The 23,485-nt window shown below is 41.2% G+C and overlaps 1 protein-coding gene across 2 annotated transcripts; it reads left to right on the forward strand.

Annotated features, from left to right (window-relative positions):
• The first annotated feature begins 286 nt into the window (after window positions 1-286).
• On the forward strand, window positions 287-23,066 carry brwd1 (bromodomain and WD repeat domain containing 1). 2 transcript variants are annotated; one of them, XM_086080293.1, is made up of 44 exons: window positions 287-541; window positions 641-699; window positions 817-846; window positions 1,045-1,104; window positions 2,011-2,161; window positions 2,351-2,449; window positions 3,242-3,402; window positions 3,530-3,751; window positions 4,865-4,965; window positions 5,702-5,772; window positions 5,868-5,968; window positions 6,065-6,105; window positions 6,211-6,312; window positions 6,441-6,594; window positions 6,687-6,821; window positions 6,998-7,126; window positions 7,279-7,427; window positions 7,542-7,618; window positions 7,702-7,917; window positions 9,464-9,647; window positions 11,826-11,916; window positions 12,931-13,053; window positions 13,161-13,225; window positions 13,395-13,638; window positions 13,746-13,862; window positions 14,292-14,399; window positions 14,552-14,676; window positions 14,801-14,883; window positions 15,571-15,682; window positions 15,770-15,831; window positions 16,011-16,166; window positions 16,607-16,727; window positions 16,842-16,967; window positions 17,055-17,121; window positions 17,538-17,588; window positions 17,733-17,858; window positions 17,962-18,114; window positions 18,252-18,406; window positions 18,941-19,113; window positions 19,359-19,505; window positions 19,582-19,785; window positions 19,859-20,197; window positions 20,461-20,592; window positions 20,665-23,066. In XM_086080293.1, the coding sequence occupies exons 1-44, from the start codon at window positions 505-507 to the stop codon at window positions 22,083-22,085; spliced, it is 6,780 nt and encodes a 2,259-aa protein (XP_085936419.1). In that variant the 5' UTR covers window positions 287-504; the 3' UTR covers window positions 22,086-23,066. The 2 variants fall into 2 exon arrangements, with proteins under 2 accessions (XP_085936419.1, XP_085936420.1); XM_086080294.1 differs by having other exon boundaries at window positions 19,371-19,505.
• Window positions 23,067-23,485: the final 419 nt, after the last annotated feature.

Consider the following 23,485-nt stretch of genomic DNA (forward strand, 5'->3'; position numbering starts at 1 on the left):
TAAATTGCAATGCAAATGATACCAAAGCGTAAATCAACCTAAATCAGCTCGATATGAATGTTCAATAATCATGACGTCATGCGCCGAACTCGCGACCTTGGTCCAAAACGAAGGGGCGACTGCGTGATTGTCGCCTTGCATTTCAAAGGGAGTGTGTACTAAAAATGTCGTCACGTTGAGCTACGCGTTTATATTTATACAGAGTGTACGAGCAGGTTAGTTTAATTTGGCCGACAACGTGTAGATTTTTGTGTGTGTCTTTTGTTGAGCTCGCTCCTCCCCCCTCTCCCTTTTTCCTGTGTGTGTCTCTGTGGCGGAAGTAAGTTCTATCGCGGAGGCCTCATCCTTCCAATGGCGACTGCGAACAGGCTGAATAGCAAGCGGGAGCAGCCGTGGAGGGGGTCAGACCTGTGTGACCGAAATTAAATAAATATATATCATATTTTGCCGTTATTACAAAGTTAGCCCGACATTGTGTTTCACTCCAAATTACATCCGAGTCAAATGGCCAAAAATCGGAACATTTCGCTTCTCGAAACGGGTAAGCCGCATAAGGAACCCCGATTGATAGCTTAGTTTACTTTGATACCGCTTCTGTTAATTCAATCACACCAATCGCCCCGGTGTCTTTTATTTTCAGAGCTGTATTACTTGATATCTCGCTTCCTAACGACGGGTCCGTGTCGGAGAACGGCTGAGGTAAGCTAGCATGCTTAACTGTTTTGTGTTATATTTTAAAATAGTTGCTTTAGCTCTTTGATAACAGCCTTGGGAGAGGTAATCGCAAATAATTGCCCCATTCCACCCGACTTGCAGGTCCTGGTGAGCGAACTAGAGGAATATCAGGTATGTGTTCTAGCTTCGTGATGTGTGCTCTTGATGCTATCCGATGGTGGTAAATCGGACTTGTTTAGACTCTTAAATCCCTCGGCGTCTCAGCCGTTTGATATCACTAACTTTTTTCTTTTTTTTTTGTACAATCTAAATGTCTAAAGTGCCGGTTTGTGTTGAGTCTCCCGTTTTACTGAGCTCTGTTTTCTACAGCTCTTACCGGGGAGATTGGACTGGCTGGGAAATGAGCACCCGAGAACATATGAAGATGTGGTACGAGTTATTTTGAATTTGTACTATCATTCAATTCATTGTGGGTGAATTGTAGATGTGTCGCGACAGGACAGGATTCCACATTTAGCGCTTGTTTACGCTCTTTGTTCTAATCTCTTTGAAGTACTGTAGGCTTTATTCGAGCCGTGATGTTGTACAAGCTCACAACTTGACCTCTGACATATAACTCGACGTGAATTGAGATAAGATAGCCTCAGACGTTAACGTATTATAAGGTTTTATTTATAATTTAGCCACGACAGTTGTACTGCAGATAGGGTGGGTAGTTTGGCTTCTTTTGCTGGCGAGGCCGCTTCATTGGCCAATCAGAGACTGAGATGCGTCGTCTGCGCGTTGTTTTGCCTGTCACCAGCTCTCTGATTGGTCGATTAAAAGTAAAGATTTTACATAGAGAGCCACGCCTCGCGGAAAAGCTCTTGAGAAGCATAATCGTGACAGTTTCTCGTCCGAGGAAATCTCGTTAAAACAAAACATGATTATAAACATTCTACAGAGAAAACTTGAAATTGGAAGAAAAACAAAGAATCACTTTTCAGCACATCTGATTCCCCATAACTGTAGTGTTAATATTGTGACCAAGACAGTCAGTCTCAATTTTATGTGACTATGAAGAACAATCCAGCTTTTATTTTATTTTTATTTTTATCTTTACAAATCATGTCCAAGCAACTTTCATGCTCTTATGAAAATGGAAAATATCCAATGTGTGTTTCTTCCAAAACACAAGAATAATAAAATCATAGAATCAAAAAAATAAAAAAGGGGTTTAAGATTGTTTTGACACGTTTCCCATTCTGTAATGCAAATAACCAACTTAGTCCAACTCAGTGACTTATTCAGTAAGCACAATGTCAAGCTGCTTTCTCTCCTCTTACCCCCTTACAGGTTGCAGCCAACAGGCATGTTGCACCAGACCATTTGCTACAAATATGTAAGCAGATTGGACCGATTCTTGACAAAGAGGTGCCGTCCTGTGTCCCTGGTGTGCACTCGCTCCTGGGATCTGGAAAGCAGTCGATGCTTAGGACCTCGAAAGGTACCATAGTTGTTTTTTTTTTTTTTTGCTATTTTCTGTAGACTGTCAGCACTGTTTCACTCACTACTACAAACAGCAAGCCTCTTTACCTACATTCTTATAACCAATACAATGTTATCAAATGTAGCTGTGTTTTAAAGCAGAAACAGCACATGGCTGTATGAGAATTTCTGCATTTTACATTTCCAGAATTTGATGGTGTACGGTTGAAAACTTCATCATACGCAGCCCTTCACAGGGGCAGACCACCAGAGAGGCCTTTGAACCACAAGAAACCTCCACATATAGGTAGGTCTGTCCTCCCACTATACTCATCTGCATCTTTTAAAGTGAATGGATGTGCTTGAAAAGGTTCGACATTATTGGTCAATTCACTTGTATTGTTTTAGTACTTCAGTGAGGATAATGTGCACACTTTTTTTTGTTGATGATTTATGGCAAGGGTGGAAGTGGGCAAACTTAAACCAGTCTTGACAATTGGTATACTCAACTGTGTAATTTACTTGCACCAGTCTTGACAAATGATATCAACTGTGTAATTTACTTGCATTTTGTCACTAACACATTCTTAATCAAGTCTTGTGGCAGCCAGGGAGCAGAAGGTTAAGTGAAGTTTCTTCATGATGCCCTACAACATGCTTTCCGACATACAGTGGATATAAAAAATCTACAGCCCCTGTTCAAATGCCAATTATTTTGGGATAAAACAAAAATTAGACCGAGATATTAATGTGAGATATCCTGGGATGACTCTTTTGAAAAATACCTCAAATTATAATTATAAGAGGGTCTGCGCAATTGTGCAGTCACATTTTTCTCGGTTGTTTATTTTTAAATCCTCTTAAAAAAGTTTTTTCTATTGAGTTGTAAAAAAAAAAAAAATCCCCACATTTATGGTGGAAGCAGTTTTGAATTGATTGATCTTGTTTTCATTTTATGTCATAAAAACCTGGGACTTGAACAGTGTTGTGTGAAATCTTTATAGCCGCTGTATCTCCTGCCCACTCCTGTCTCCTTGTTGGTTGGTGTTGCGTCCAGTTTGTAGCCCTCTCTTGAAAGTTTTCATCTTGTCGCTAACAGTGAACGTCTGTCGAGGAAGAGAGCTGACCGGAGCGCAGCGCTACAGTTCAATCAATCTTGTCAGCAACTACGGGCGCATGCATCTGCATCGGCGAATCCTGGGGCATTTGTCTGCTGTGTATTGTATTGCATTTGATCGCACCGGTCTCAGGATCTTCACAGTAAGAAGAAACCTTATATAGTGAAACGCAGCCAATGATTTCTTTGACTGTAACTGTTATTTAAAAATATGAAAATCTCACACCGTAAAAGCATTTTTAATGTTTGCCTTGCCGCCTTATTCGTCAGGGCTCAGATGACTGTTTGGTAAAGATTTGGTCTTCCTTTGACGGGCGACTTCATTCAACATTGCGAGGACACTCTGCTGAAATCACAGACTTGGCCGTCAGCTTTGAGAATACGCTGATTGCTGCGGGAAGTTGTGACAAAACCATCCGTGTGTGGTGCCTTCGTACCTGTGCGCCTGTGGCTGTGCTGCAGGGACACAGTGGATCTATTACCTCCCTTCAGGTGAATTCATACCTCATTTTCAAAACGACACATATCGACATTACTATTGGCCAGCTCTGAGCTTGTTAACCTTTGTTAGTGATCAACATATACAGTGGGTATGGAAAGTTTTCAGTCTTAAATTTGGTTGAATGGTGTCCGTTGGTGGACGGCCATGTTAAAGTTTCTCCCCCATGCTTCATCATTGGGATTGGTTTGGCCACATGCTTTTAATAACTAAGGCCAAAAAGTTCCATCAATCTTATTTCTTATAATCTGGGATTCCTTCATGTGTTTTTTGGTTAACTCTGAGCGGGCTTTAAGATTTTTACACTGAGGAGACTCTTCTGTCAGGCCCCTCTGCCATAAGGCCCTGACTGGTGGAGGGCTCCAGACTCCGTGATGGCTGACTTTCAAGAACTCTGTCCCATTTCCCCACAGTATCTCTGGAGCTGAGCCACGGTGATATTTGTTCTTCTTTACTGCTCTTGTCCTCCGATTGCTCAGTTTGGCCAGCCAGCCAGCCATAGGAAAGAGTCTTCGTCATCCCAAATGTCTGCCATTTAAGGATTATGGAAGTCACGGTGCGCTTAAGAACCTTAAGTGCAGCAGAAATAGTTCTTTAACCATGACCAGATCTGTGCTTTCTCATTCTGAGCTCTTTGGGAACTTCCTTCGCCATCATGAATTGTCATTTTCTCTGGCATGCTGTGAGATGTAAGGCCTCATGGAGGCATGTTATGCCTTTCCCAAACAAGTTCAGTCAATATAATTGTACTCCAATCAAGGTGTAAAACAATCGCAAGGATGATAGCAGAAATATGTGTCACAAGAAAGGGTCTCAGTACTTATGGCCATTACTGTTGTATAATTAATTTTTATATATAATTTTTTTTTGTCAATATGGGGTGCTGTATGTACCTTGATAGAAAATTGAACCTAAAAGATTTTAGCAAGTGGCTGCAGTATGCAGAGTGAAAAATGTATGGTGGTCTGAATACTATGTGTACCCACTGTAAATACTAGTAGTTCCGTAGTTCTTTGCACTGTGCACTTTTTTGTGGCTACTGGCTACAGTTTTTTAATTTTATGCAATTTTATTAAATTTGTGGTGTTTGAATGTTGTTATTTCAGTTTTCACCATTTGCCAAGGGCTCAAAACGTTACATGTTGTCCACTGGTACCGACGCCACAGTATGCTTCTGGCAGTGGGACGTCAATAACATCAATTTTAGGTGAGTGCAGCTTTAAGCTGATATTTTCTTGTGTTCTTTGTGGTCACAAATAATAGAAAACATAAATGAATGACTGGTGGATTAATAAATTAAAATAAGTGCTTTTTGTGTTTCTTGGGGGGCTAGTTTTCATAACAGTTACTGTACTACTTACTGTAAATGGCATGTCTCATCTAAATTATACATATGTACGGTAACGGTATGCCTACGACAAATAGTAAGATGTTCTGTGCTGATTTGACAATTGTGTTTTATAACATCTATAAAGCACCTCTTGAAAGATTCCTGTTCTTCCTGCCATCTTGGGAACCCACGTTTATACAAAAAAAAACATTGTCATATAGGACATTTTGTTTTATGTACCGCTGTCTTTTCGCTGGTCAGTCAGGGAACTTAGCTTCATTGATTGACTACTACGATTCCGTTCATATCACAGTCCATAGATTGAAACGGCTTGAGTAGGGGGGCCTACCACTCGTAAATATTGAACTTGTTTAATATTTAAGGTTTGTCAACTCTGTTATCTGGATGAATCCACGCTCAACACACCTCAGACATAAGCACAATCTCATAGGACAAACTTAAGACATAAGATAGTCAGGCAGTTGACTTCCTTGGCTGGGATTTGGGAAGTAGCAAATTTGGGGCAAAAACCGTCCAATTGTCTTCATTTGTGTAACCAGCCTAACTAAAACTGACTTGACTTGCCTTTGATTTTGACTATAATCCCTTAAAGTGATCGTCCACACAAGTTTGTAGAGCGTCCGAGACCTGGAGTGCAGACTGTGTGCTCCTCATTCAGCCCAGGTAATTGGTTCATTTTCATAATGTCATTTGTAAATTGAGAACTTATCTTATTTCAGGGTGAGACCATGATAAGTGTCCCTTTAACGTCTTTGCAGGTGGACTTTTCTTAGCCACAGGAAGCACTGATGACGTCATCAGAATATATTACGTCGGGAGTGGAAGTCCAGAAAAGATGTCAGAGCTCCATGAGCACACGGTAAGTTGACTTGCCTAAACTTTTGGCTGAATAGGGGCTTTGATTCAACGACCGCAGAATTTGCCTGTTAACTCTATGCATGTTGCTTCCATTTAGGACAAAGTTGACAGCATCCAATTTTGCCACTCAGGTGAAAGGTATGCAATCAATTGATTTTATTTTGAACATCTCACTCGTTGCTTGTGGATATATTTCTCTAATAATTAAAAAGGGCAATGTTTTAAGTTAACTTTACTTGTCAGGTTTGTGAGTGGAAGCCGAGATGGCACCGCAAGGATCTGGAAGCTACATCAGCGCCAGCAGTGGCGATGCATCTTACTGAACATGTCCACCACTCTTCCTGGGTTAGCATGCTGTTTGCTGTCCATTGAAAATAATCTATTAAAATAAACAAATACTAGCAGTCTGGCAGTATTATACAAGTCTTGACTTAAAAATACCCATTTTCATGTTGTATTGTTTTTTTCTTCAGTACCGAGCCAATGAGTGGAGAAGATAGCTACTTCAAGCCCAAAGTCACCATGGTAGCGTGGGATCGCCATGACAATACAGTCATCACCACCGTTAGTAACTATCTGATAAAAGTGTGGAACTCCTACACCGGACAGTTGCTACATGTCCTCAAAGTAATCCTGCACACATTGTTGCACTTAATTATTATAATTGTGACAATCCAGCTAAGCACAATAGAAGTGACTAAAATAAACCTCGTTTTCAGGGCCATGAGGCAGAAGTGTTTGTCCTCGAGCCACACCCCTTCGACGCCCGGATTATTCTGTCAGCAGGCCATGATGGAAATGTCTTCATATGGGACTTGGTGCGAGGGACAAGCACACAGCACTACTTCAACATGGTATGCTACAGAATTTTGATGAAATTACAATCAAGGAAAAACCCTCAAGTCTTTTTCACCTTATATCGATTTGTCTGGTTGCAAAAAATGTGAGGAGGTCCATTTTGGCGTTTAGAAGGTTTATCCTGTGTCAAGAGTTAATCTTCTATATTTGTTTTGATGTGTTCCCCATCCAGATTGAGGGTCAAGGTTACGGAGCAGTTTTTGACTGCAAATTCACTCCTGATGGTCAGCGTTTCGCCTGCACAGACTCTCATGGCCATCTGCTCATCTTTGGCTTTGGTAGCTCAAAACCCTACGAAAAGGCAAGAAAAGCACTCACATTGAAGCACAGTCGCTGTATATAGTTTATATCATGTATGTAGGAATGCCTATTACAGGTTAGCCAGCGTTTAAACTTCAGTCCCCAATGCAAATGTTGTTTAAGTAATGGCTGTTTCTCTTGGTCTTCATACAGCTTCCAGACCAGGTTTTCTTCCACACAGACTACAGACCTTTAATTCGAGATTCCAACGGCTTTGTGCTTGATGAACAGACACAGCAGGCTCCACATCTCATGCCTCCACCTTTTCTAGTGGACGTAGATGGGAACCCCCATCCGCCAAGGTAGACTGACAGTTAGTTGTCTGCCATCAGTATTGTGCCTATATGTGTTTTGACTTCACAAAATGGTCAAAGCATAGAGACTTTTGTATATTTTAAATTTGTGTGGGTTTCCAGGTATCAGCGACTTGTTCCAGGTCGTGAGAACGTTGCAGCTGAACACTTGGTTCCTCAGCTGGGATACGTTGCTACCAGTAAGAACAAAAACAACCATGTGGCTGTGCTAATTTGAACCTGCTGTCTAACCTCACCTTCTTCCGTGGTGACTCTTGTTAAGGTGATGGAGAGGTGGTGGAGCAAGTGATTAGTCAGCAGACTGCAGAAGTCGAGGAGGTTGCCACCAGACGCAGCAGCCTACTCGACGAGGCCATCCGAAATCTTCAGCAACAACAGGAGCGTCGGAACCAGGCTGGCTCAGCTGGAGCTCCTGTAGCTGCACAAGCTGAGGGCCAGGGGGCGGCAATGCCAGCAGCCCCAAGCACACCACGTAGAGGTATGATTACTTGCAGGGTTGGCGCTGGGTCATGAAACGTTTTAGCCAATGTGGCTAAACAGTATAAACATCTCCTAGCCACATTTGAGTGTAGCTAGCCATGACATCACATGTTCATTCAGCGGCAGTGCCGCCTATTTTGCCGCTATCTCACTACGTGCACCACTCATGCATGCACACGCCAGAGACATTGTAGTCCAACTAACAAATACACAACACTTCTGGGAAGATGGAATTTTGGGGGGGGTTCTTGGCATAGCTTGATGGCTAACTGCCCATTGTAGTGGTAGAAATGGGTAAAGTTCTTACAAATAAAAGTGGCAACTGCCAAATCGCCACAGATGAAAGAAATTAAGGAACTTATATACTGTTCCTTGGTTGCATCAGCTCATCACCATTTTAGCCCCACGCAAAAAACAAAACTACAAACAAAAATTGGGACAATTGAGAGGGTGAATAAGTTTCCCGAAATACCTGAGCAATTCTGCACTAAAGTGATCTTGGTCTTTGCACGTTTTTTTTTTACTTCCAGAATGTTTAACGTATTTACAACAACAAAACAAACTCAGATGCTTTTTACCGGTTATTTAAAGTTTAGGAAATGTGTTTTTTTACTTTTATTGGAGTACGATTTTCATTCAATATTCTCAATACATTCGAAGTAAGTACACTTATTTTCCTACATTCAAGTACAGTGTTAATGTTTGAACTGCGCATAATGTTGCAATGGCCTACAATAATAAATACATGTGGGTTTTTTTAGGAATAAAACCTCTACCTCGTTTCTAAGATCAATTAGCAGGGCTGGACTGGCACAAAAAAAAAATCGGCCATGGCATTTTGACTTCGGCCAACCGGCCCGGCCCAGCCAGTCTTGCCTAACATGATAGTTCTGCCAATGATGTTTATTGATGATGTGTCAGTTTGCTATCTATATTCAAAATAGATTCATGGACTGGCTCTTCTAAATTGTGGGCCAGTCTCTTGGAGGAAAATAATCATGAAAAAGCATGCATCATCCCCAAAAGAGGCCGGCCCACCGGGCATCTGCACTGTATGCCAGATGGCCAGTCCAGCCCTGCACTTCGGTCCACTATGCTATTGTATTAAGATTCTAATCCAAATTGTGGAACTTGCAGAGTGCCATTTTTTCCCATCTGTATACCCCTACATTTTGCACATGGAATTTTATTAATACATAAAGTTACGTTTTGTCATGATTACTGCATTATTACATTCAACCGCAGTTGGACGACAAAAGTCGACAATCAATTATGTCATGTAAATCACTGCTGAATTTAAATGGGCAAATTGTGCGCACTTGACGACGCATGAAAATAAAATATACCTGGTTACAAAACGGTCCTGTGATGTTCAACTTCGTGCACATTACCCGGTTCTTCTGCGAACCTGGCCGACTTTCGCTCGTGAAGGCGAACGGGGAGTTTGCACCTTGACTTGGGTTTATTTATTAAATATTTCAATCCTTCTTTTGTTTGTCTAAATGAATACCCCCCGATTTCTGTTTTTTTTCTCTTTTCTGCAGTGTCTGTAACTGATCGCGTGGAAGTGCAGTCTCCTCCTAATGTGGGTTTGCGGCGGAGCGGACAGGTGGAAGGTGTTAGGCAGATGCACCAGAATGCACCTCGCAGTCAGATGGCCACAGAGAGAGACCTACAGGCCTGGAGACGTCGGGTGGTGGTGCCAGAGCTCCCAACGAGCACCTACAGGTAAACAGAATTCAGAAAATTACTGAGAGTTGAACAAACCGGGTAGGCTCTACCTGTTTGAGACATGCTCAGTAAAAAATAATCACTTTGACTAGATGCATTTAAAAATAATTACCAGTATATTTTATTTGTAAATAAGAGTTGCATGTTTTTTGACAGGACAAGGATATACAGTAAACTACATTTATTTTTTAATCCAAAAGGAAAAAAAATACTTCTTTCTTACAAATTTAAATCCAGTGGACCCCAGCATACTCTCGCCCCCCGGTCTTTTAAAATACTTTTATATTCCTTTGTTGTTCTTGCTATCACAGTATAGAATTGATTGAAGCATACTGGTTAAAAGCTTTGAAAAAAGAAATGCTGGTATTTAAAAAAAATTATATTGTGGTGTTTCAAGGTCAAAACTGAAAAACAGGTTAAATTTCTATTTTAGGTTCATATTTTTAAATCTGACTCCAGAGAAATAGTATCTCACCAATAGGGATGGGAATTGATAAGATTTTTATGATTCTGATTATATTTTTAATTCTGCTTAACGATTTGATTCTTTATCGATTATTTTTTTGAAAAAAGGAGAATAAATAGATTAGCATCCACTTTTTTATGTCTTAGTTGTATCTTTAAACAAGAGACACGTTTAAAAGTAACATGGCCTTACAAACCCAACAGTGAAGTTTTCAGAGGTCCACATTCGAGGACTCCTCAATGGGATGCCATGGGGTCTCCAGAAAAAAAAGAAAGATTTGAAAATAAACATTTTAACAACATTAAAAAAATAAAAATAAATATTCTATAGAAATTTACAAACTACTACAACCTAGATTATTTTGTGACAATAATGTCAACTCCAGTAACATTTCAACACTCATATGCACTGAGCACTCAAAAACCCCTCCTCCCTGCCTCAGTCAAAGCACATGCAGCCAGTAGACTGGAGTGTGAGTGCCGTGAGCTGCCTATGAGCAGAGTCAGAAAGTGTGGAAGTAGCGAGTGTTGCTTTTAAGTCATGGTTTGTTCTGTACGTCTTTGCATGTTATGCAACCTTGAAGTTTAGTGAGATACGGGCTTTAACATTAGCAGTTACTAATGGCACGTTTCACATAAAGGCAAACTGGCGCTAATAGTACCTGGTGTGTTGATAGGAGAGAACACTTGCATTGCTGGCGGGCGTTGCTGCTGGGTTGATCCCTCCAGACTTCGGAGCGCTCACAAACACGACAGACAGTAATCACATGCTGTGTGCAAATGCCATTCCATAGTGGTTGCGTTTCCTCCCTTAGCCGAAATATCCGATTTGCAAATATTGCAAGGCGCCCTGTTAGCTTTTCTTGTAAGATGTCACCAAACTTTCGAGCGTGGCGCCATGTTTGTTGCTCGATGCCCTCGTAAATGTTGCGCGCGTGGTGACGCCATCGTCCCAAACGGAACCAATAAGGGAATCGTTAGCAAAAAAAACGGCAAACGATGCCAAGGAATTGAAACACTGGGAGCCGGTCCTCGATTCCCATTCCTACTCACCAGTCATGAACTTCACTGCATGAAATTGAAGAAAATTTAAATGATTTATTAGTAATGTGGGCATTTTGTTAACACCCCTCACCACCACCACCACCACCACTTTTTGGGGTTTTGTAAAAGTTTTATCACCTTTGTTTTTAATGTACAGTATATATATGAACATTCGCATAAATATAATCCTTCTAAAGTGGCCTTCACTTCAGATTTTTGTTGTAATTTGTACTATACATCCATCCATTTTCTATATTGCTTATCCTCACTATGGTCATGTAGGAGAGAGGCGGGGTCCACCCTGCACTGGAGGGCATATGTAGACAAAAAAATCATACTTTCCCATCTAAGGACAATTTAGAGTCATACATGGATGTAACGTGCATGCTTTTTGGAATGCGGGGGAGCAAGCCTGGAGTTACCCCAAGAAAACCCACGCAATCACGGGCAAAAAAATGCTTATCTCACACAGGAGTGCCCAAACCCAGATTCAAATCCCCAATCTCAAAATTGCATGGCAGATGTGTTTAACACTCTTCCTTTGTGCTGCCACTTCAGGTTCAATGGGATATAATTTTTTTTAAACTGCTGTATAGCTACATGTAATACCTATTAATCCTTCACATCTCTATAATTTACAGTGATACTCATCTGATTGTCTTCCAGGGACCAGGTTGACATCAGAGTTGCCAAAGGAGATGAAGAGGTGGCCTTATATAACACGAAGAAGAGACGCATAATGTACAGCAGCTGTCGAGTAGGTTCTAGCTTGGTTCTTTTTGTCTTGTAGATGTCATGGTCAGATTTGCTGCAGCCTTCCCTATTCCCAGCATCTTTGCAGGTTTTTGCTGTTTGTGTCTCAAACTAGGTTAAATATCAAAATTATGACCGATAATAAGTGCATAAAGAATGGCACAACTGCAAAAACATCAATAAAAGTTTTTTATTTCAAATGTTAGGCATAGAATAAAACATCTTAGCAATTAGACAATAAAAACAAATACAATTATTCTCTCGCGACAGCTGATATTGATAGCCTTGTGTAAAATATTAAAATGAATAGAAAATAGGTGTGAAAAGCAGCATGCGTTCCAACCCCTTGTTTGACTTCATAATTGCCTTAGTAGAAATGTGCATTGTCATTTGTGTAGAATCTACTGAGGATGTTTAAGGTCCCATGCCATCAAAAACAATTTCCCCCACTGTTTTATGCATAATATACAGTAATTTCTGGACTATAAAGCGCACCTGACTATAATCTGCGCTAGCTAAATTTGGGGAATATTTGAGTTTGTTACACATACGACGCACCCGACTGTAAGACGTAGGGGTTTTAATGTACCGCACCCTGTTCCCGCTACTTTCTTTTCCGTAATGAGGGCGCAAATTGTCTCGCTCTTGTTCTCTCTCCTACTGTATTTGGGCTCACTTGGTTTGTTTTGCTCTCCCTGACATTTTTGCGCTTCCTTTATAGTGTGTCCCCTTGCGATCTGTTGGATAAGGCGCACCTTTTTAGCGGCTTATAGTCTAGAAATCACTGTAGGTCAAAATGAGTCTTTTACGTGATTTATGTTTGACATCTATGCTGTTTGGTGTTTGCATGCAATAGCCTTTAAAATGACCTGCAAAAAAATTGGTGAATAATTTTTTAGAATTCTTCAGCCCTAATTTGTATCTTTTTTTTAAATTTTCTATCCAGTCGGGACTGATCTCAGTCAAAAGAAATTCATTGTAAAGCGTTAACAAAACTTTCCACATCTTATTTTCTCAGGATGAATCTGATGAGGAGCCTCCTCCTGTAAAGCGAGCACAAAGTCACAGTGACACGCTGGAATTCATCGACCTGTCATGTGAGGAGGGTGAGGAGACTGCGAGCTCTGATGCACACACCGAGGTATCACATTCACCACTCTCTTGTGATGTGTTTTGAGAGGTCATTCATCTGCAGTCAGCCATTGATTTCATTGAATAGTCAATGGCCTCCTCTTTTTGTCTGTTTAGGACAACGACTTGGATGGCAGTGAACTCGACTCATCTAATGAGGAGTGGAATAGTGACAGCCCAAGGTATTTACATTTCTTTGCATTTTACAAATATCCTAACTGTTATATGAAATCATCAACGTTGTCAGGCCTATAGAGTTGTTAGGTTGCAAGCTAAATCCACTGATCTGTTTTCCTCAGCAAGATATACAATGTTGCATAAATTCATTAATATGACTTAACATTTGTGCAGTCACTCGTGCAGTGATTATTCGGACTGGACAGCAGACGCTGGCATCAATCTACAGCCATCGACTCCCTTGTCATCACGTAAACGAGTACAACGCCAGCTCAGCAGTTCAGAAGAGGAGGAGGAGGACAATGAAGAGGAGGAAGAGAAAGAGCAGCAGCCGCAACAGCAGCAGAGTGATGAGGAAGAAAAAACTGGAGCAAAAGGGAAAGAGAAGGCCAAGAAATCCAAGAACAGGTCTCCCAGAGTAAGTTGTGCAGCACTACATAACTGCATTAATTTGTAGGGAAAATCTAAATTTGACTCAAAGTTCTGGTAATGTTACTCACTGTTTTATATATTCTCTCCAATCAGCGGCTAAAAGTCAGACCATCCGTCAACAGAGAAGTCTCTATGGAGTTTCGACCCTCGTTATGGATCACTGATGTTATTCCACGGAAATCTCCTTTTGTTCCCCAGATGGGTGATGAGGTGTGTTTTTAAAAACTAATCTCAACCTCTGAAGCAGAGTAATTTCTGGACTACAAGCCGCTACTTTTTTGTGAGCCCCCAAATACAGTAGGAGAGACAAAACGAGAGCGAGAAAACTTGCACCCTCGTTATGGAAAATAAAGTAGCGGGAACCCGGTGCGGTATAATTAAAAACACCTGCGGCTTACAGTCGGGCGCGGCTTATATGTGTAGTATTCCCCAAATTTGGCTAGCGCGGCTTCGAGTCAGGTGCGCCTTGTAGTCCAGAAATTACTGTATTTCATTCTATTTATTTGTTGGGTACTGCTTCTATTTATTTTCTTGGCTTTACCAGGAATTTGTACTACCTCTCACGTTTGTTGTCCTCTAGCAATATTTGGTAACAGCCAAAACAATAAACCATATCTGTATTTTTTGTTTCTGTTTTAGGTGATTTACTTCCGACAAGGCCACGAGGCTTATGTTGAGGCTGTAAGACGAAGTGATTTGTACCCCATCAATTTAGACAAGCAACCCTGGAAGAAAATGGAGCTGCGGGTACGGCAAATAAGATGAGGACTCTAATGCCGTTAGAAAAATAGACAGTTGTATATGATGAAATGTACCTGGTTTATTCTTGACACTGGTACTCTCCAAATTCTGTTTTATGGTAGTCTTGTAAGAGAAAAAAAATATTGCTTCTTTTCCAGGACCAAGAGTTTGTTAAGATTACTGGAATCAAATATGAAGTATGCCCTCCGACACTCTGCTGTTTGAAACTGAGTCTGATCGACCACGGCACAGGCAAAATCACAGACAAGTCCTTCTCTGTCAAGTAAGTCACTTTTGCCAGGCATCAGGGTAGACGGACAGAAGGAAAATAATAGAAAACTAAGGGAACCTGATAGCCACTTTTGGGTTTATTTTCCTTAATAAATACAACTGATTTCTCTTGACAGGTATCATGATATGCCTGACGTAATAGATTTCCTGGTGCTGAGGCAAAGTTATGATGAGGCACTCCGTCGAAACTGGCAACCAGGTGAGTTGGTTCAACAGCGTGCATCAACCCCTGTACACATAGACTTAGGTTCACACTGCAGGGTATGATTCCCAATTCAGATTTTTAAATCCGATCTTTCTATGTACTTGTTAACTTTACAAGCACAAATACAACTTCTAATGTGAACAGAACGTGTTCGTGATGTGACACATTTGACGTCAAGACACGCGATAGTGTTTACAGAACTATGGCCCAGCGTAAAGGGGTTTATCTTATCACCTCATTTTGACAGAGAAGCGATGCAGAAGGAGGTAGAAATATTTTGGAGGAATGAGGCGATTCTTTTCAATCTCCTCATTTCATGGCCACGTCGACTCAAGATGACTCAAATGTCAACTTTATGTTTCATGTGGGATTATATAAAGTCATATATAAAGTCAATACTGTTGCTCAAAAAAATATTTGCAGATTCACGGGTGATTGCCAGTCTCCCTCCCAAGAACTTCACCCTGCCCGTGCAGAGTGCATATTTGGCTTTTGTTGACGTATAGGTCAGATGTGTACAGATGAGCGTTCATACTGCAGACGCATCGCATACTTATCCAATTTATATCCACATACGAAAGGGGCCCGGGTCGGATTTGAAAAAAAGTCGCATTTATACTGTTCACACTGCATGAAAAAATAAGTGAACATAGTCATAGCTATATTCTGCTCTTTTTGCAGGTGATCGGTTCCGCTCAGTTATAGACGACGCCTGGTGGTTTGGCACCATCGTTTGTCAGGAGCCATACCAGCCAGAATACTCCGACAGTCTCTTCCAGTGCTTTAAAGTCAGGTGTGATAAGCAGACCAATATATTTGCCTGATTAATAAAATAAACATACCCATGTCAGAAACATGAAATCTGTTTCTGTTTTATTAGATGGGACAATGGCGAAAATGAAAAGCTGAGTCCTTGGGATATGGAACCGATTCCCGATGATGGTAATATTCGACTAGACATTTAGCGTGGTACTGTCATCTTTGGTTCTGAAATGTCGAGTCAACAAGTCTGTTTTGCCACCAAATTTTATACAGACACTTCTGATAATTCCTTTTTTGTACAGACACTTCTGATTTTTCCTTATTTTGTTGATATCTCATTCAGTGTCTCTGCTTTGCAGCCGAGCTTCCAGAGACTGAAGGAGGCAGCATCCCTGTTACGGCAGAGGAGATGAGCGAGCTGATGTACAAGCCTCTGAAGGGAGAGTGGGGGGAGAGGAGCCGGAACCAAGAGTGTGAACGAGTCATCGCTGGCATTAGCCAGCTCATCACTGTTGGTGTGTACTTAATACACTTACACTTTTTATGAATTTTGGATTTTACACCTCTAAACGGTCAAGGCGAGACGTAACAAACATGTATTCTGGTCTTTTCATCAGTAGCGGATAGAATGGGACAGATCGTAGCGATACTGTGAAAATGAAAAAACACAGTTCTGGTAATATTCTTGATGCGCATTTGAAAGGACAGAGTTTAGTCAAATATAACACCCAGATTTTTTTGCCTAGTCACTTTGGGTATTTTATCAAGACTCAGAGTGGTGTTCTTAACCACCTAATCGCAATTTTATCAAGGTTAAAAAGCAAAAAAGAGCATCCTATTATTATGTTTAATCTCAAATGCTGCTCAGTATAACTAAATGCCTGTTAAAATGAACTAATTCTCCCTTGTTTAAAAATCATCAAACTAACACTTCTTTCTGTTATTTCGATCACAGAGATTGCTGCTCCTTTTTCTGGCGCTGTAGACCTGATCCAGTATCCCACCTACTGTACTGTGATTGCTTACCCTACTGATCTGGACACCATACGATTTCGACTCATAAACAAATTCTACAGGTCACTCTTGATACTACATAACTTGTGGAAAAATTTACATTTGACTCTGTTCAGATTAATTTTAATGGTTGTTTTTGAGACACTATCCACTGACTGTCCTCTGTTGGTCCACAGACGCCTCTCAGCATTAATTTGGGATGTCAGATACATTGCACACAACGCCCGCACTTTCAACGAGCCAAGGAGCAAGATTGCGCACTCTGCAAAAATCATTACCAATGTCCTGCAGAAATTTGTCAAGTAGGTTCTTGAATTTTATTTTATTGTTAAACAATGTTATTCTAATTATAATTAGCTAATTTTGCGTGACTGTCCTCCTTTCTGCAGTAATCCAAGCTGCACAGACATCATGGAGATATATAATGTTGTTGAAGAACTGGATGAAGATGATGAGGTACATCAACTACCTTTGACTGTTTATACACGTCTCTTCCAGTTATATTACTATACTGCATCCTTTAATTAACTTGAAATATGTACAGTGCTCAACACAAATGAGTACACCCCCGTTTTAAAAGTAAACATCAATTTCTCTGTAAACCCTAAGAACAGATATTCAGAATCAGAAGTTTAATGGTTAGACTCATCTTTGTGCGAATTAATTCTATTACATTTTTAACGTAAAATTTACCTTAGCTGGTGTGTATGCATTTTTTCCAACATTGACCGAATTTGTAAGAAAAAGTGTGTTGGGATTCACTCTTATATTGTGAACTGTATGTTATGTAATGATAAAAAATTAATAAAATAAAAATACAATAGAAGCTTTGAGTGTAGTTTAAAAAAATATATATTTTATTTTTCTCACAGGAAGCAGATACAGAGGCACCAGGACCTTCCTCGGGACACAGGCTGCGCCAGGTAAACATCGTTACCAGTCATCAGTTGAAACGTTGTGAAAGTTATATCACTCTTTAGAAATGATAATGTGGATGGTGTGAATTATGGGCAGATTGGGATGAGAACTTCTTTTAATGACAGGAACCCCTTCTTTACTGTTCGCAGCGCTATGTGGAGGTGCTGCCAGACAGAGATGCTTGGAAGGAGCAGTGCAAAAACCTGTTCAATTACATATTTGAGTGTGAGGACTCTGAGCCGTTCAGACAGCCTGTGGATCCTGAGAACTATCCTGTGAGTAGCATCATTGTAACACTAAAATCAAAGTAATGTGGGCGCTGTACCTCAGTTTCTTCGGTTGGGGTTGAATTCTTACCCGTTTGCTTTATGTTGCCAGGACTACCATGATATCATTGACACACCAATGGACTTTGGCACCGTGAAAAGGACCTTAGAGGAAGAACGTTATGAAAATCCTATAGAGCTTTGCAAAGACACGCGGTTAATATTTGCAAATGCTAAAGCCTACACACCCAATAAACGGTCTAAGGTATGAAGGAAATTTGTTGAAACTAAGATTATTATATTTTTGTTGAAGTGATGTGAATAAGGTCTTTGTGGTAGCGTTTATATTTTCCTTTTGAGAGTGCTAGCCAGACTCAACTTTTTTTCTTTTTTTTTCCCTAGATTTACAGCATGACCTTGAGACTCTCTGCCTTCTTTGAGGAGCAAATCCGAACAATCATATCAGATTACAAAACAGCAGTGAAGAGCAGTGCCAGGCTGCGTCGCAGCCAGCGATTCAAAAAGAAATTGCAGCATGATCCGTCCGTCACAACAAGGTGCGCTTCTTTCCAAAGTTTTGGGCCTGTCTGTCATGTGGAGAGGCATGTGAAAACAATGAAATAACATTGATGTGAGAATATCAATACGCTATTTGAAAATAAGTCCCCTAGTGACTTGGGTAGAGTACACACTTATAAACCAATGCCTTTTTCAGTGGACACTATAAGTACACCTGTCCACTGTCATGCAATACAAAAGCTCTCAGGTGAATCACGCAATTTTACAAAAATGTACTTCAGATAACTTTTTTTTTTTTTTTTATCGGTTGTAATCTTCAGTGGTGTCGAACTGCATTACATTATATTATCTTGGGGGATTTAGAGCGTCACTTCTCAGAATGATGAAGCACGATAACTTAAATGAATGACTCCCTTATAGCATCGCTCATAAGTCAAAGCATCATCTTTGTAAAGATAGAATTTAGTTACATCAATCATCTAAGATTGATCCAAGTAGCGACTGAGCAATTAACGCTGAATATAATTCCTTCATTAATCATTGTCTGATAAGTCGTCTCTTTCCTCATTCAGTCAAAAGAGGGATTCTGTCAAAACTCAGGAAAAAGGGGAGTCTGTGTCCGGGACCAAATCTACCTCAGCCAAAACCTTGGTTCCTGAGCGGGCCAGGAGGACTCAAAGAAGCAGCACTGGTCACATCTCCTCAGAAGATGATTCTGCTTCTAAAGGTGCTTCATCAACAGCAGGTACAAAAGAAATACGGTTTACCCACAGCGTAGATTGTTAAGCAAGTCAGTTGCTTTGCGATGTTTTCTGATGTTTAGATACTGTAGTACATAAATGATTCAGATGCTTACCCATACCCCCCACCCTCCACTCCTCAATTCAACCATGGGAATCATTTCAGAGCTAAGAAGTGTGAAGCTGTAAACCTGCTATACGATAGCGTCTTTAGAGGTCAAGTGTGTGTCATTGTAAGGAATTTCAGAAGTTTCTTCTTCAGAGTCTGACAGTGAACTCAGCGAGTCAGAGGAGGAGACGCGTCCAGGTTCCTCCAAACACCATCAAGGCAAACAGAATGCAAGAGAAAAGAAAAGACAAGTTACAAGAGGCAACTCTTCCAAGCAGCGTAAAAAAAGTCAGTTGTGCCTCTTGTTGGAGAAATAGTGAGTATTTATTACTTTGTAAATAAATGGAAATGTTTTTTTAATTAGTTGCTGAGAGTGACAGTGATGAGAAGGAGGTTGAGGAAGAGGATGAGGAGCCATTTGACAGTGAAGGGGAAGGGCAAGAGAATGGAGAAGCATCTTCCCATTCTTCAGTTCATCGCTATCACAGTAGGGCACCAAATAGCAGAAGTACACGATTGACCAGAAATGCAGCCGCCGCTGCTGCTGCTGCTGACCGAAAGAAGACAGGTAAGCAAGCATTAATCATCCACTGTCTTATGATGAGGCCAAGCGTTATGGTTGTCCTATATTGTGTATGCAGAGGGAAGAGCGGAGATGAATGGTCACACCAGCCGGTCCTCCCGCAGGGACAGTCGTCACCTCCAGGACTCCGACAGAGCCTTTACCCAGGGTTCTGATGAAGAAGATGAGGAAGAAAACACTACCCGCAGACCACTCAAGAGGAAAACAGCAAGGGCAGCTGTCAACAGGATAAAACTTCTTGAAGCATTACATGAGGAAGATGAGGAGGAGGAGGAGGAGGACGACGACGACAAGGAGGACGAAGAGCCAATAAGGAGCCGCCTCCGCAACACTTCCCGGGCCGTCAAACGCACCACAGTGCTTCAGAGCAGTTCTGAGTCAGACGGAGAGCAACAGGGTGGGTAGCTGTATTTTTCATGTACTGAAAGCCCTAGCAGGCTTTGTTTTAGGCGTATTAAGGCAGTTTCCACCACAGTACAGATCAGTTCCGCTCATCAGGGCACTGTTTAAATCCGTAAATCTTTGACCACAATCTTCTTAAGTGCTGGCCGCTTAACAATTTGACACCCTCTGTAGTAATTTTGCTATATCACTGTGTTAGAAATACTGCTTTACAGAGCTTATTAATGCCAACGTTTAAATATGATTCTTTTGTTCTAGCTTCTACAAATTCAAACGAATTGTCTAAAGAATCCCAGGATGAGGAAAATGGCGATGGCAGCAGCTCTTCCAGCTCCTTTCACAATAAGCAGAATGGACATACAAGAACGTCAAACAACACAAAGAGCAATGGTGTGTGTTACTTGAGCTTCATATTTAAAACTCCAGAAGTCGTGTTTACTCAAATTTTTCCTTCGCTTGCAGGAACTTTAACTTGCGTGAATGGACACAGCCCAAAACACAAGTTGGACAGCAGCTCTGAGCAGGAGGAGGAAGCTGCAGAAGAGAGTTGTGGAGATGCGGAGGAGGAACATAATCAAGCAGCTACGCGTCAGAGGCAAAGTAAAAAATCATCCCGAAAGATTAGGATTACCAGTGAGGAGGAGGAGGAAGCGGAAGAGGAGGAGGAGGAAGCGGAAGAGGAGGAGGAGGAGGAGGAGGAGGAGGAGGAGGAGGAGGAGGAGGAAGGGAACATTAAACGAAGAACCACACGACGCCAGCTTCCTGTAAACTCGGATGAAGAGGACAGTCCCCAACAACGGCCACACCAAAATGGAAGAAACAAGGAGGAAACTCCCCTCAAGGACTCTAAAAAGAGTAAAGTGTCGATGTCTAAAAGCCAAGATAAACAAAAACCCGCCTCAGGTCATAAACCAGATGCAGGTGATTCCAAGGTGCTCAGTCGTACTCCGAAGAAATACCACAGAAAAAGACTGAAAAAAGAGGAACAGAGTGAAGCTGAAAGCAGTTGCCCCAGGGATGATTTTGAGAGCAAGAGCAGGAGGCCCACAAGGAACATCAAGTCAAAACGACCTCGGGATGACACATCTGCTTTTAAGAGTTCTGAGCTAGAATGTAAACCCAGGAAGTTGAGGAGCAAACGCTCCACTGGTTCATCGGACGAAGAGTCGGATGAGTCGGACATCGCGTCCAACAAGCGGATTAAACTCCGAGTACTGCCTAAAAAGAAATACATCAGCGACAGCTCTGCTTCTGAGGAAGAATCTGCTAGCCAGAGCAAAATGAGAAACGGGAACAAAGCACGCTCAGTTCAGAGGGAAGACTGCCATAATACGAGCGAGTCGAAGAAAACGTCTCGGAACGAAAGCATGATTCAAACGTCTTCCAAAAGAAAACGAATTTACACCTCAGGATCTGAAGATGAGAAAGAGCCGGCGGCCAAGAACAACAAGAATGTCAAGCGTCCCAAACGGGAAACAAAACAAGACAAGGAAGAGGATGCCGTTTCCCAGTCGAATTCCAGCGAAGAGGAAGTTAATGTTGGCCGCTCGCGGAGAGTGAATAAAAAGCAACAGCCCAAACACAGAACGTGGAAGGAAAGCTGCAGCAGTAATCACAGTTCATACTCTGAAAGTGAGTCGTCGTCCACAGCCAGTGAAAACTCTTATGCCAGCTCAGGGTCCCACAGCAGTCCAAAGAGGAGGAGTCCAAGACAAGCCAGGCAAGGCGAAAGGACTGCCGGTCGCCAATTAAGGCAGCGCCGACCACAAGTAGTTTTGGAGGAAGAGGACAGTGACGAATCAGACAGCAAACCACAGAAAAAGGGCCGCATTAACACCCGGAACCGGGGTAAGCGGACTGTCCTTTATCACGACAGCGAGTGAAGGCTGAAGAGGGATGACAACTTGGGCTGTAAAGACACTTGATGTTATGGTAGCGGCACTGGTTTCCTTGAAAAATGCTGTGAATCTGTTTCTTTCAGGGATATTTATATTTTCTATGAAAAACACATTTATAGATGTAATACAAATTCAAGCATTTGAACTGCTGGTCTTCATGAGGATACAGATCAAAACACCACCTGCCAATCCTGCTTGTTGTGATTGTGGCCGACAGAGTAACATTGCGAGGAATCTTGGGTGCTATCTAATATACCTCTGTTAAATCTAAGCATATTGCTGGCTTGCACTAAGAAACACTGTAAGGAGGTATTTCATACACTAGTTTTGCATTAGAAACTCAGGGGTCAACTAAGTTTACTGTAGTCTTAGATGTGCATTTTTTGTTGGGGGGGGGTATCAAATTCAACAATTCCAGGTGGGCAAACGTCTAAGCACACGCAACTGAGACAAAACCAATTCACATTGTCACTTAAGACTACAGCACTCCTTCGTAAATCCATAATACATGTAATTGTTTTGTCTGTACTATGAATTGATATGAGCCAAATGAATGAAATGTTTCCCCAATAGTTTTTTTTTCTTTAGATTTGTTTTGTATTTGTAAATAGGTGTATGTTTGTGATGAAGAATGAATGGATTGGCCATTAGTCAGTAGCAAGATGTTTATTTAAAAATATATTTTTTATTTTACTTTAAACTTTGTCTTGCCATATGTCACAAATTGGTACCCTTTTTGCCAAGTACAAGTAACCAGATGTACTTGCTGCAAAATACTGTGATTTCTCATATTGGGAAGACGATTAAATTGTCCTGTGTTACTTTCAGTGTTATTTTTTTCCAGGGTTGACTAAAACATGGCTTAGTTTGGTTTATGCAAGATTTCCTTAATGCAGTTGCTTTGATATTTTGCTCAATGGTTTTCGTACTACACCTTAAATAAACAGATTTCAATGGGAAATGAAATGGCGTTGTGTGGTTTTGGCATGTAATCCAGGACTTGATCTCAGTACGAAGATGTCAGGTTGTTTACTCTGTGCACCTATAGTTGCTTAATGCATAAACGGTTAACAATCATGCGCGATATAGGTCATTATTTTACATCTATCCATCCATCTGAACCGTTGTCTTCGGCAGTAGGCACACCTTGATCTGTTTTTTGTTTTGTTTTTTTCAATTTACCTACCATGCATGTTTTTGGAATGTGGGACAAACCCAAGTAACCAACGAAAATCCATACAAGCATAGGGAGAACATGCAAACTCAGTTAACAGCTAAATTCCAAATCACATCTATTAGGCGCAGCGATAATGTACGGTATGCTTCGCTAACAAATTAAATGTTTGCGTGTCTGATGTTAAATTATAAAAACTAAGACTCCTAAA

The sequence above is a fragment of the Leptonotus elevatus genome, chromosome 7, assembly GCF_054856555.1.
Source record: "Leptonotus elevatus isolate MCC_2025b chromosome 7, RoL_Lele_1.0, whole genome shotgun sequence".
Lineage (NCBI taxonomy): Eukaryota > Metazoa > Chordata > Actinopteri > Syngnathiformes > Syngnathidae > Leptonotus > Leptonotus elevatus.

Coding starts and splice junctions, on each gene's coding strand:
- brwd1 (XM_086080293.1), top strand. CDS start 505: ATGGCCAAAAATCGGAACATTTCGCTTCTCGAAACGG. Junction 5,773..5,867: donor GTGCTCCTCATTCAGCCCAG/GTAATTGGTTCA, acceptor ACGTCTTTGCAG/GTGGACTTTTCTTAGCCACA. Junction 15,683..15,769: donor TTCCAGTGCTTTAAAGTCAG/GTGTGATAAGCA, acceptor CTGTTTTATTAG/ATGGGACAATGGCGAAAATG.